The sequence below is a fragment of the Lepus europaeus genome, chromosome 3 (genome assembly GCF_033115175.1).
Source record: "Lepus europaeus isolate LE1 chromosome 3, mLepTim1.pri, whole genome shotgun sequence".
Classification (NCBI taxonomy): domain Eukaryota; kingdom Metazoa; phylum Chordata; class Mammalia; order Lagomorpha; family Leporidae; genus Lepus; species Lepus europaeus.
The window spans coordinates 98,136,304-98,149,415 of NC_084829.1; the positions used below are offsets into that span (position 1 = coordinate 98,136,304).

The following is a 13,112-nucleotide window of genomic DNA, read 5'->3' on the forward strand; positions in this document are numbered from 1 at the left end:
TATAAAGCACATGGAAAAAGGCTAAGTATAATATGATTTCTACATGAGTCTCATGCTTACTTAGCATTCAAAAAGACCCTTCCTGAGTTCTTTTAATGATATGCAGTTTAATTATATATAGTTCCAAAAGATTTACACTTAAAAAATCTTTAAGATCAGAGAATGTATTCTAAAAGAAAAAAATATATCAATGTTGAGTCATATTCCAGGGCTAAGGATAATTGCACAAGAGGAACAGAACAATAAACATTCTATTTATACTATAAGGAATTATGAAGAAACTGCCAAGTCAAAATTCAATTATTAGAAATTTTAAATATTTTGCCTATTTAAATTATCAACTTCCCAAAGTCAATTTTTAAGAACATGTTCCCAGTATTTTTACTCATCATTTTTGTGATTCAATCTATTTACAGTATAGACTATTATTTATTGTGATTGCTTTCAACTTTCTTCATTTTTAGCTCAAAAAATGTTTTAGCAAGAAATCTTTCCTACCTGTAAATTTCTTGATATATGTCATAAAGTAAAGACATGGGAAGTGTTTTAATGTGCCTCAAATGTGGTTTGAAATGTCATAGGGCTTCTCTTAATCCACCCCCCACAGTTACAAAAATGTTCCTAGGATTCAGTTCTCTCATTTTTCTCACAGAAAAGTAACCATAGTCGACATCTCATTAGCTGTCAGAGTGATGTGCAGCTGGAAGGGAATCAGCACGCCAGACCACAGGCTGGTTTCCTCTAACGTAATTCTATAAGGAATCTCCTATAGGGTTCCATATGGAGAGAGCTGTTCCCAAACCATGAAATCCACAATCCATCCCTTCCGTAAATCCAAAGGTGAAGTCCTAAAGATTTGCAAGCATTCTCATTGCCATGGCAATTTTAAGTAGATAATAACAAACAGAATAAACATCTAATTAAATCCATTATGTCTAGCATCCACAGCAGTAAATGATCAAGAAAATCTCAACTCGAATACAGAAACAGCTCTACCCCATTGGGTAACTCCTGGGTTTCCAGGACCAGTAGCACTCATTTTAATGGTAATCCTCTTCCTTGATGGGCTTCAGGCATGAGCCAGAACCACTTCGATCCTTTCACTGATGCTCTGATTTTCCACATGTAAGTGGCAGATTAGATGGGCTTGAATTAGATGGGTACAGGTGGTGCCACCTGCTCCAACCCCTTATTCCAGCTTTGTTTGGGCTTCACTGCTTTACTCTGGGTCTGGACCAAGGATGGGCTGCTGAAGCTGCTCTTGGCAGTGTCCTCAAACTCGGCCAACAAATTGGTAGACATATTATCAGCCTTCTGCATGTTGAAAGGAGAGGTGTACCAGATTTGTGATTTTGTGAAAAGAAATTGAAGAGCAAAGGCTCTCCACTGGGTTAATCAATTTCAAACTGGTGACTATAAATGAAAGGATGGATATACCTTTTATTCTCCTACACCAAGCACAGTAAAAATGAGGAAAACTAAAGTTCATTATGCAATATACATCAGGACTTTTCCCCCTTAGCTTTCTTAAGGTATAATTAACAAATAAAATTGTATTTATTTAAGGTGTGCCGCATGATGATTTCATATATGGACACACTGTGAAATGACTAGCACAATCAGGTTAGTTAACACATCCATCACTTTACAGAATATCTTGTGTGGAGGTGGAGGAGGGGGCAGTAAAACCTTTACTTTCTCAGCAAATGTTAAGTACACAAAACAGTATTATTAACTATAGTCATCTTGGTCTATATTAGATTTCAAAATCTATTAATTTTATAACAGAAAATGCTTTCCCTTTGACCAACATCTCCCCATTTCCTCTATCAGTCCCTGGAAACCATTATTGTACCCTGTGTCTAGGAATTTAAACGTTTTAAATTCCGCGTGTAAATGGAATCATACAGTGTTCACTTTTCTGACTTATTTCACTTAGCATAATGCTTTCCATGTTCATCTGCTTTATTAAAAATGGCAGGATTTCCTTCCTTTTATGGCTGAATAATATTCTATTGTGTATGTGTGTATTACATATTTATCTTTTCATCCATCATTGTATATTTAGGTTGTTTCCATGTGTGCTTTTTATTGTAAATAACACTGAGATAAACACAAGAGTGCAGACATCTCTTTGTAGTAAGATTTCATCCCCTTCAGGTATATACCCAGAAGTAGGATCACTGGATCATATTATACTTCTATTTTTTAATTTCTTTTTTGTTTGTTTGTTTTTTTGACAGGCAGAGTGGATAGTGAGAGAGAGAGACAGAGAGAAAAGTCTTCCTTTTTGCCGTTGGTTCACCCTCCAATGGCCGCTGCGGCGGGCACATCGTGCTGATCTGAAGCCAGGAGCCAGGCGCTTCTCCCGGTCTCCCATGCGGGTGCAGGGCCCAAGGTCTTGGGCCATCCTCCACTGCACTCCCTGGCCACAGCAGAGAGCTGGCCTGGGAGAGGGGCAACCGGGACAGAATCCGGCACCCCAACCGGGACTAGAACCCGGTGTGCCGGCACCACAAGGCGGAGGATTAGCCTGTTAAGCCACGGCGCTGGCCCTATTTTTTAATTTCTTAAAGAACTTCTGGGGGCAGGCATTTGGCCTAGTAATTAAGATACCTCTTGGGATGTCCACATCCCAATTAGAGTGTCTGGACTGGTATTTGGACTCTGCTACCATTGCTAATCATACTCTAGGAAGCAGCAGGTGATGGCTCAAGTACTTGGGTCCCTACCACCCATGTGAGAGACCCAGATTGAGTTTCTGGATCACTTCTTCCCAGGCCCTGGGTAATGAGGGCATTTGGGGAATGAACCAGCAGGTGGGATCTCTCCCTCCCTTCATCCCTCCGACTTTATTCTAGTACCACATTATTTTGATTACTATAGCTTTGTAATATAGTTTGAAATCAGGGAGTGTGATGCCTCCAGTTTGTTCTTTTTTCTCAAGTTTGCTTTGACTATTCAAGGAATTCCATGATTCTATACAAAGACTGGTCTTATATTTTTGGCTTGACTTGTTCTTGTTCTAAGTGGAAAAGCTCCCAGCTCCTCACCATCGAGTATGATTTTGTGGGCCTATCATTTACGGCCTTTACTAAGTTGACATACATTTGTTCTATAACCAGTTTGTTGAGAGTTTAATCATGAAAGGATGTTAAATTGTGCCCAATACTTTTTTCAGCATATATTAAGAAGACAGTGTCATTTTTATTCTTCGTTCTCTTAACATAGCATATCACACTTACTGATTTGTGCATGCTGAACCATTCTTGAATCCAACTGTGTTATGTGATCCTTTTAATTTGCTGTTCAATTTGGATTGCTAGTATTTTGTTGAGAATGTTTGCATCTATGTTCATCAAAGATACTGGCTTATAATTTTCTCTTCTCATAGTGTCCTTATCTGGCTTTGGAATGAAGGTAATGCTAACCTCTTAAATGAGTTTGGAAATGTCCTCTCTTCAATTTTTTGGAACAGTTTGAAAACAACTGGCATTATTTCTTACTTAAAAGTTTGGAAGAATTCACCAGGGAAGACATCAGATCCTAAACATTTCTTGTCTGATTATAGATTCGATCTCCTAACTCATTTTTGGTCTGTTCAGAGTTCCTGTATCTTAATTATTCAGTCTTTTAGGTTTATGTCCTAGAAATTTACCCACTTCTTCCAAGTTATCCAATTTGTTAGCATTTAATTGCTAGTAGTCATTTCCTATGATCCTTTGTAATTTTGTCATACCAGTTGTAGTTTCTCCTCTTTTATTTATAATTTTATTTGTGTTCTTTTTCTTTCTGCCTTGGTTACTAGCTAAAGCTTTACCGATTTTGCGGTCATTTTAAAAAATCAACTATGACTTCCATTGATCTTTATTTAATTTAGGTTCATTTATTTCTGTACCAGTATTTATTATTGCCTTCTTTCCGCAATCTTTGAGCTTTGTGTGTTCTTTACCTTATACTTATTTGAGGTGCTTTTCTCTTAAGGCAAGTGCTTATAAAATTTACTCTCAAGATTGCTTCTACAGCACCCCATAAGTTTTGGTGATAGTGTTTCTATTTTCAATCATCTTAAAATATTTTTGATTGTCCTTTTGATTTTTTCCTTTACCCATTGGTTGTCCAGGAGTGTGTTTGATTTCCACATACTTGTGAATTTTCCAATTTTATTCATATTACTGATTTTTCAGTGTCATACTATTGTGGTCAGGAAAGGTACTTGATATGATTCCAACCTTCTTGAATTTATTAAGAGTAGGATGAGGAGAAGCCAACAACCTCTGGTTATCACCATCCATCCCTTCACCCTATCTGGTACCAAGGAATAAAAAATAAATTAAAAAGTAGATGTTGTGGCCTTGAGGCCCCATATATTACAATTTCCCTCCAAAGGGCTGGTTTTGCCTCCCCAACTAGACCCTGGATATGGTTTCCAAAGGATTCAATTTTAGCACTTTGTTGTATATACTAGGTATTTAACTAAATGACAGAGTTAGTAAAAACCAGAGCATAATCCAAAGCACAGAGGTCTCATTTCACTGAAAAAATATGTTTTCTAAAATATTACTCAGAGGTTTTTTAGGAAGAGAATCTAAAAAGGTCAGAAAGTTCACTATAATAATATGATATTTCTATAGGAAAGACAAATTCCAAATTTATATATGTCCAAAATATATAAACAAGACTTTCTGAAGATAGCCTATTTTTTATAAAATTCACTAAAATATTTGTTATTAATAGCAAAGGATCACAAGTTTTAATATTACATGTAAAACATGAAATGAAGGGATAGCTAGAGTAGTAATAATAAAAACACTGTATATAAAAGGATCACTTGAGAAATTATAGATTTTTCTTTTTACTGAAACTTAAAAAGATAGGCTCTCAGAACAGTAGTCACTGGAATATTTTTGAACCAAAAAGAACTTTTGCAGAAGAGTCTCTCCCTTTACCAAAAGGAAACCAGATTGCTGGTAATGAAAATTAAAAGGTTCTGTGGGATTATTAGAGGTAACAGATGTGGAATAAAATGTGCAATTGTTACAGTGTTTCTATAGCAAGTAATTAAATACCTTCAGATTTTAGAAGCAAATATAATTTATGCTCTGTTATTATGGAATTACATAGTGTATTGATTATTACAATAAAAAGGCAAGAGGAGGGCAGGATGATATAATAAACAGGATGGTATGCACTGCCTGCAAGAAACATAACTATAAATATGCCAAGATAAGATGCTCAAAAGGAAACCACGGAATCAGGAGGCAATTTATTAATGATTGGCATGACTAAATAGTAGCAAAATAACTTCATCTTGTATCAGAGTAGCCAGGACTAGTTCTATTAAAGTAGATAGAAAATGTTATGGTATTTTCTAGTAAAGTCTGAAAATAAATTTAGTATTTATTCAATGAAGATAAGCCTAATAAGATTGCCACTATACTGCAGCACAGTAGTCATGTGCAGAATCTTTGAAAATTAACTACAGAATCCCTTTACAATTTTTTTCAAAACAATTCTATTTGACCTCTCCTGTCCCAAGTAATACATAGTGATATAAAGGTGACTGACCATCCATTGAGCAGCTATAATCTAATCTAATCAAGTCTAAAACCACTCCCAAGGATATTTCATATCAGGAAGTGCTCATCTACTACTACAGACAAACTAGGTGATGGTAGTGAAGTAAAAATTATGCATGTTGGGGCAGGCACTGTAATGTAGCAGGGAAAGCCATCACCCGCAGTGCCAGCATCCCATATGGGCATCAGTTCAAGACCTGGCTGCTCCTCTTCCAATCTCGCTCTCTGCTATGGCCTAGAAAAGCAGAAAAAGACGGCCCAAGTCCTTGGGCCCCTGCACCCACATGGGGGACCCGGAGAAAACTCCTGGATCCTGGCTTCAGATCATTGCAGCTCCGGCTGTTGCAGCCAACTAGGGAATGAACCAGTGGATGGAAGACCTCTCTCTCTGCCTCTCCTTCTCTCTCTGTGTAACTCTGACTTTCAAATAAAAATAAATATATCTTTAAAACAAATTATGCATGTTGCAAATGCTCATATAAAGGTAACTAAATAATCCCAAAAGTAGTGTTGCTGCTTGCCATTCAGACACCTGCTAGAACTTTTAGATATGCCTATTACATGAAAGTCAGAACAAAGCGCCTAATAAATAATATTGATAGAGTCATTAAACCACCATTTAATTAATAAGAGATAAAAGATGCTACCCAATGAGCTCAATTCCTCTCTGGAAATTGCCTATTCAAAATTTGATAAGAATTTGCATGTTTGAAATATGCTAATGTGGAAACAGCAAAAAAGATTATATTTTTACTTTTGAGGAAAAAAGAGGCAAAATTAAAATTAAATGCAATTGAAAGCTTCATCATTCAGTCACTAAAAAGAATGTATTATGCGTAGATTAACATATAAGAAAGAATTCAATACTAATGTCATTAACTACTTAAAGCATGCCTTAAAAGTTTAATTTCAAAAAATCTGTAATGAGCAAAATATATTGATAATAAGAAGAGCTACAACTTTTCTCTGAATGGAAGAGAGAACTTCTGCTTGCTTATGGCCCTGTCTAAATATGGACAAAATTTGTGGACTCAAAAGGTTTCCATAGCCTTGGCAGCTCATGACGAGAGCCTCAGGTGATCACTGCCATCATAAGTAAGAGTGCCAATTATTAAATCAACAATAGGAGTCACTGTGTACTTACTACCCATGTAGGACCTCTGTCCTTAATGAGTTATACTATGAGAATTAATGGTAAAATTTGTCCTTCAAACAGTACTTTATACTTTGTGTGTCTGTGTGGGTGCAAATTGTTGAAATCTTTACTTAGTATAGAGTTGGTCTTCTGTATAAGTCAACTTGTGAAGAGCCCTGGCAGCTATACCAAGAGTTGGATCACTGGAAATGGACCTGCCCTGGAGTCGAAGGATGCCCAGGTCAGAGCCACAGATCTTATTGGCTCTAAGCTGAAAAGCCCTTCACTCAGCCCAACTTCCAAAGTGACCACTGCAGCTGAGGGGATGGCCAAGTAGGGTCAGCAACATTGAAGGCAGAACTGTAAATTTCTTGTTAGAGATGCCACCTGCCTTTACCTGGCCAGCTCTCCTCCCAGGCCAGCTAAGTAATGAAAGTCAACAGAGTGCCTTCCCCTAGGAGGTTCACACCTCCCTTAGGATGTACCCCATGTGAAGAGATAGATAGGTCTGGGCCTCTTAACTTACAAGGCCTAAAGCCCACCAGATTATTATCAAGCCCCTTCTGTCAGGTCCTATTTGCCTCTCAATCAGAAAACTTAATTGTAGCTTAGACAGCACCTTCCTTAGCTCCTCTAATAATGACTTTGTCCTTTGTTCTAGACCCTGTCTAGCACACTTGGGCCTCATTCCTTTGTAATCATAACCTCTACTCTACCTCCAATGGTTCTACTCCCAACCTGTGTGTACTGATGGTCCTCTTCCCCACTTAATGCCATATAATTGTTCAGACCTGGTTAATGCCACTCTTAAGGATCATTGGTTAGTATCCTCACCCTGTCTTTTATGACCTTGTCTAAATATGATCAGAGTCAGTGAACTTGGAAGGCTTCCATAGCCTTGGCAACTCATGAGGAGAGCCTAGGGTGGTTACTGGCGCCATAAACTAGAGTGTCAATTTGTTGGGTCAATAACAGGAGTCACTGTGCACTTGCTCCTCATGTAGGATCTCTGTCCTTAATGTGCTGTACATTTTGATTTAATGCTATAACTAGTACTCAAACAGTATGTTTCACTTTGTGTTTCTATGTGGGTGCAAACTGTTGAAATCTTTACTTAATATATACTAAATTGATCTTCTGTATATAAAGAGAATTGAAAATGAATCTTGATGTGAATGGAAAGGGAGAGGGAGAGGGAGAGGGGAGGGTTGCGGGTGGGAGGGAAGTTATGGGAGGGGGAAGCCATTGTAATCCATAAGCTGTACACTGGAAATTTATATTCATTAAATAAAAGTTTAAAAAAAGTAATTAAAAATGAATCTTATCAGAGTTGGCGAAATCAAGAGGCTTCCATAGCCTTGGCAGCTCATGACAAGAGCCTCAGGTGATTACTGATTTCATAAATAAGAGTGTCAATTGTTAAATCAACAGCAGGAGTCACTGTGCACTTGCTCCCCATGTAGGATCTCTATCCTCAATGTGTTGTACTATGTGAATTAATGGTATAACTAGTACTCAAACAGTACTTTATACTTTGTGTTTCTGTGTGGGTGCAAATTGTTGAAATCTTTTCTTAGTATATACTAAATTAATCTTCTGTATATAAAGACAATTGAAAATGAATCTTGATGAAGAATAGGATGGGAGAGGGAGTGGGAGATAGGATGGTTGCGGGTGGAAGGGTAATTATGGGGGGAAAAAGCTGCTATAATCCAAAAGTTGTACTTTGGAAAGTTATATTATTAAATAAAAATTTAAAAATGAATCTTAATGAAGAATGGGATTGGAGAGGGAGTAGGAGGTGGGATGGGAGTTGGGGGGTGGGAGGGCAAGTATGGGGAGAAGAACCACTATATTCCTAATGCTATACCTATGAAATTTCTATTTATTAAATAAAAGCTAAAAAAGGTACAAGCAACCAAGAATAAAACAATCTTACACATTCTTAATCTACTTGCCTTTTTCTTTACTAGAAAACTTTAATCTTTGTAGTATCACACCAAGACTACTAGTCCCCTCACTTTCCTTGCTTCAACAACATTCATACTCTCATTTCCTGTTCAAAAACACTTAGTAGTTCTATATGAAATAAACTTGAAACTTGTTGGGCTAGCAAATATTCGTCACCAGTGCTTTGTCAACAGTCTGTCTCCAAATATCACTCCTAGTACTCATTCAAGTAGATATACCCTCCCACGCACAGTAACAAGGTGTTCGTGTCTTTCCTCATAATCTGTCTTCTTAAGTCCTCTCTCCACCCCTCAGTGTCCTCATACCTGAATCCTACCTTCAAGGCCAGGCCAGCCACAAAACCTTAGTCAGCCAGGCCAGAGTGCCCACCACAGATACCTCCTATACAGCATTTATTCTTCTGTATATTTTATCACTTCAGCTACACTGCAAGCCTTAAGAATATTTCATATACCACTTATTTCTATACTAAGACCTTTATCCAGTAACTACATGGCCAGATTAGCATCTTTCCACTGTAGGTACTCAGCTAGCATCTGCTAAGTTAAAGGACTTAATAGCAATGAAGCATGAAAATTAAAAGTTAATTATTCCTTAATAATTGATTTTGACCAAAAAAAGATTTTTGAGAAGCTAATTTTTTCCTTAAAATTTCTGAGGATTTAGAATCCAAGATGGATGAGATTGTTAGTGATGTTCTTCCTGCAAATACAATGAAGAAAATACCATAGATAAAATGCTTTTCCAATGTGCCCCCAGAGGACACTCTCACACATGACAATTTATTGCAAATACCTGTACATTGTCTGTCTATATTCGTGGCTTCTCAAAACCAAGTGAATATGTTCCATTTCTGAGTTCTATGCATACATAGCCAACATAGTAGAAACTCAGTCAACAACTGACTTAGCACCATGATTATCTAAAGTAAACACAATTAAAGAATAAGCTTTATGAGGCAAGTAAGTGTTAAGTAAACTTAATTTATGACTGTGTGATTTCAAATACAACATATGGTTAAAATTCTAGGGACTACATTTAAACAAGTATTAGTTGAAAAATAAGTACACAAACTTCAAGAGAAATCCTATGTGGATATACACGTATACATGATTTTTATATATCATAGACATTTCTAGAGGAAAGCATAATTTTGGAGAGGAAAATGAAATAAAGACAGATTTTTCTACTGTCTAGTCATCTATATTGTTTTTTTTTTCAACTATGGATCACATATAACTTCCAAATTAACTCCTCCACACTGACACATATACCAGGAGTAGTGTAATGACATTTAAAACATTTTTTTTAAAAAAAAGAATAGTCTATTATTAGAGTCACCTAATAGATATTTTATATGTTAACAATAGATTATAAAAGAATATGGAGACTAAACAATGTAGTTTTGGAGATCTAACAGAAAATTTTGTTTTTGTGGCTCAATTTTTGTATAACATTGGACAAATTCCTCCTTAACTTAGTATTGCCTGATTTAATTTCTTCTGTCATCTATGTGTCCATCACTCCTACATATTTAAGGAGATAACTACCCAAAGGCATATTACATCAGCATTCCAAGCAGTAAAAACAGCCAGTAAAATATTTTCCCAAGACATAAGAAAAGCTTTTCATTAGATGTTCAATAAAAAGAAGCATTTCCAACTCCACAGTGACCCTGACTCAGTCTTCAAAGCAAACATTGAAGACATCTAGGCATCAGACATCTATTCTCCTCCCTTTTGTCACAGTGAAAAACAATTTGGTTTTCTATGGAAGATTTCAAAACATGTGACCTCAGTCTCTTGGAGGCAGAGGCCAAGTCCTTCTTGTCTTTTTATAAAAACCCACTAAAATAATCTATCAAATAGTAGCTTTTAAGTGACCACTGACTCAATGAACAACATTCTTCAAACAGTATACACTTGTAAACCAACAGAATAGCACAGCTCAGCTGTACTTTGGAAATTTATATTCATTAAATAAAAGTTTAAAAAAATACTTAGAAAAATTAAATAAGAGTTTGTGTACCCACTGGATTGCCATTTTTACTTTAAAAATACATTTAAAATATAAATGATAAATACCAATTTGATCAAAATAAATGACTCAGAAGCTGGGTGGGTTTGATACTAGCCCAGGAATCATCTCTTTATTTGAAGCAGTGAACTGCAGAAATTTTAACATGGTGCTTTTCAAAGAAAAGGGGGTGTGAGGGGAAGGGGCCACAGGATATGGGAGTGAGGTCCCCAATCCTACCCTACTTCATGCACACACCTTGACACATTCTAGTCTCTATATCTTAGTGACTGGTCAGAAAAAATATATATTTTCCTTTCAAGAATCAGGATTCCTCTTTATACTTTGCAGTATTTCTAGAATACCTCCTTTTGATCTCATATCTCACCACCTTGCCAACATGAGAAGAGAGTTGTTTTTCCTACCATTTCTGCCATCTGGAAAGCCCTCTCTACTTCATTCCTCCTCATAAATAATCAATCAGTGCTGAAAACTCATGGTGAAATGCATTCTTGATGTTTTGCCTCTACCAGTAATTTTCTTCTTCTTCAGTTGCTGTCCTAAGATTCAATTGTCCTGAATCAAGCTCTCATTTACCATACATTGTTATCTGACTACATCCAGCATTCTAGCTAATTAATAATTCCTGGAGAAAAGAGAATTTAGGATTAACCTCCTTGGGGGAAAAAAAGATATTTATGGTTCCAACAGCAACTACACTCTCATGACCTTTATATAAACTCAGTTAACCATAATATCATTTCAAATTTTTATTAGCACAGTTATTTTAAAGGAAGAGGAGGAGAAAGAAGATAGTTTTAGAAAACCTTCCAGATGTATAGAAATTTTAAATTTATTAAAAGTAGATAATTACTTCCAGTTTTAATACTTCCTCAACCTTCAGATCAAACCAAGTCCCAAATAAAAAAGTTGCAAAACATAAGTGCACTTACCTGAGGGTAGGGGGAAGTCCTGGATTTTGACTTTGAGCTGGAGAGCCGGGATTTGGCCCCCTTCCTGTTATCAGGCATGGTGGGCGTGGAGCTGCTGGCATAGGAGAAGGCTGGTTTGGAGGCTGAGATCTGATCCAGGGATAGCTGCAGCCCTTTGTATTCCGTATCTCTGCAGGAGAGGATGACAAAACACTTAATCAGCCACCACAGGAAAATGGATCCATGCATCCTCTCATCAGGTATGATAGTAACCCAGATTTGAAAGGGAAGCAAGCAAAATTAGACATATAACTGGTTTCAGTTATTCCACAATTGCCTAATTTTTAATTAGTTTGCATGAATGCAGCTGCCACAGTTATCAAATTATATGATACACTCATGTCTTTATTTAAAAATATATTTTAATTACCTTTATTGTGAGTAGAAAAATGAACCCGTAATTCAAGCATTCAATTTCTCACAGTTTTTATGTCCTCACTGGTGAGATATGAATTACAAAACTTATTCAAAAGGTGTCCTATGGGGGGTGAATCCAGCAAACAGTGGTTAGCTGATGCTGACCTCTATTAAGCAGGATGTCTTCTATCAGCTGATCTGAGACCAGTCATTCTGGTAAACTTTCTAAACATTCTTATAGCTGTCTAACTAGTGAAACAAGACTTACAAATAGTTAAAAATCCTTTTCAACAGGCTAATTCTATCCCCTTAGGGGAGATAGATTTAACCACCAGTTCTTTCCATTCCTCCCTTCATTCAATAAATATTTATTGAACTCCTAATATATACCACATTTTATGCTATGTGGAGATGTGAGAATATATAAGACATCCATAACCCCTGCTCTTGCACAGAGTATATTTGGGAGTAAATAAACAATAAACAAATAAAGGAACATAGCAATTGCATTCAGTGATGTGAAAGGGATAACAAGTCCATCTTTGGAAGTTCATTTCAAAGAAATTGCTTGAGATATTTAAGGGCTAAGATAAGAGTCTTGACTCTGCTCACAGATATAATCTCTGCCCACTTCCAGGCAGTTATAAATCTTGTCTGACTCTGTTTTCATGAGAGGGCATCAACCCTTCCCTGACAGTCAAAAAAAATGTTTCAGAGTCTTCTTTATGAAGACTCATGGAAGAATTTTCTCTCAGGTTCCAAAACTAGCTGAGCTGCTCTTGGGTAATTGATTTATTTTTATCTCATGAACACTAAATCATATAACTCACCATGTTACCTTTGTATGAGAAGTCAAAAAGCTCTGAGCCTTGAGTCTGATTTGTAATCATCTCTAGCAAATGTACCAAGTCCTCATGACAGATGTTTTTATAAAACTAATTCCACTGACTTTTATTTTTCCTTTCTTGAAATTCTCAAATGGGTTCTATTTTTTAGAATAATTTATATACATTTTTAAAATTCTTTGGATTAAGACAGGTATATAGAATTTAACAAATTAAT

The 13,112-nt window shown here is 36.4% G+C and overlaps 1 protein-coding gene across 1 annotated transcript in view; it reads right to left on the minus strand.

The window, feature by feature from the left end:
• The window catches only part of SIM1 (SIM bHLH transcription factor 1), a 79,903-nt gene that overhangs the window by 21,441 nt on the left and 45,350 nt on the right, over nt 1–13,112 (minus strand). Inside the window, exon 10 of the mRNA XM_062187634.1 lies at nt 11,655–11,823. Within this exon, the coding sequence (XP_062043618.1) occupies nt 11,655–11,823 (169 nt within the window). The remainder of the gene's footprint in view (nt 1–11,654; nt 11,824–13,112) is intronic.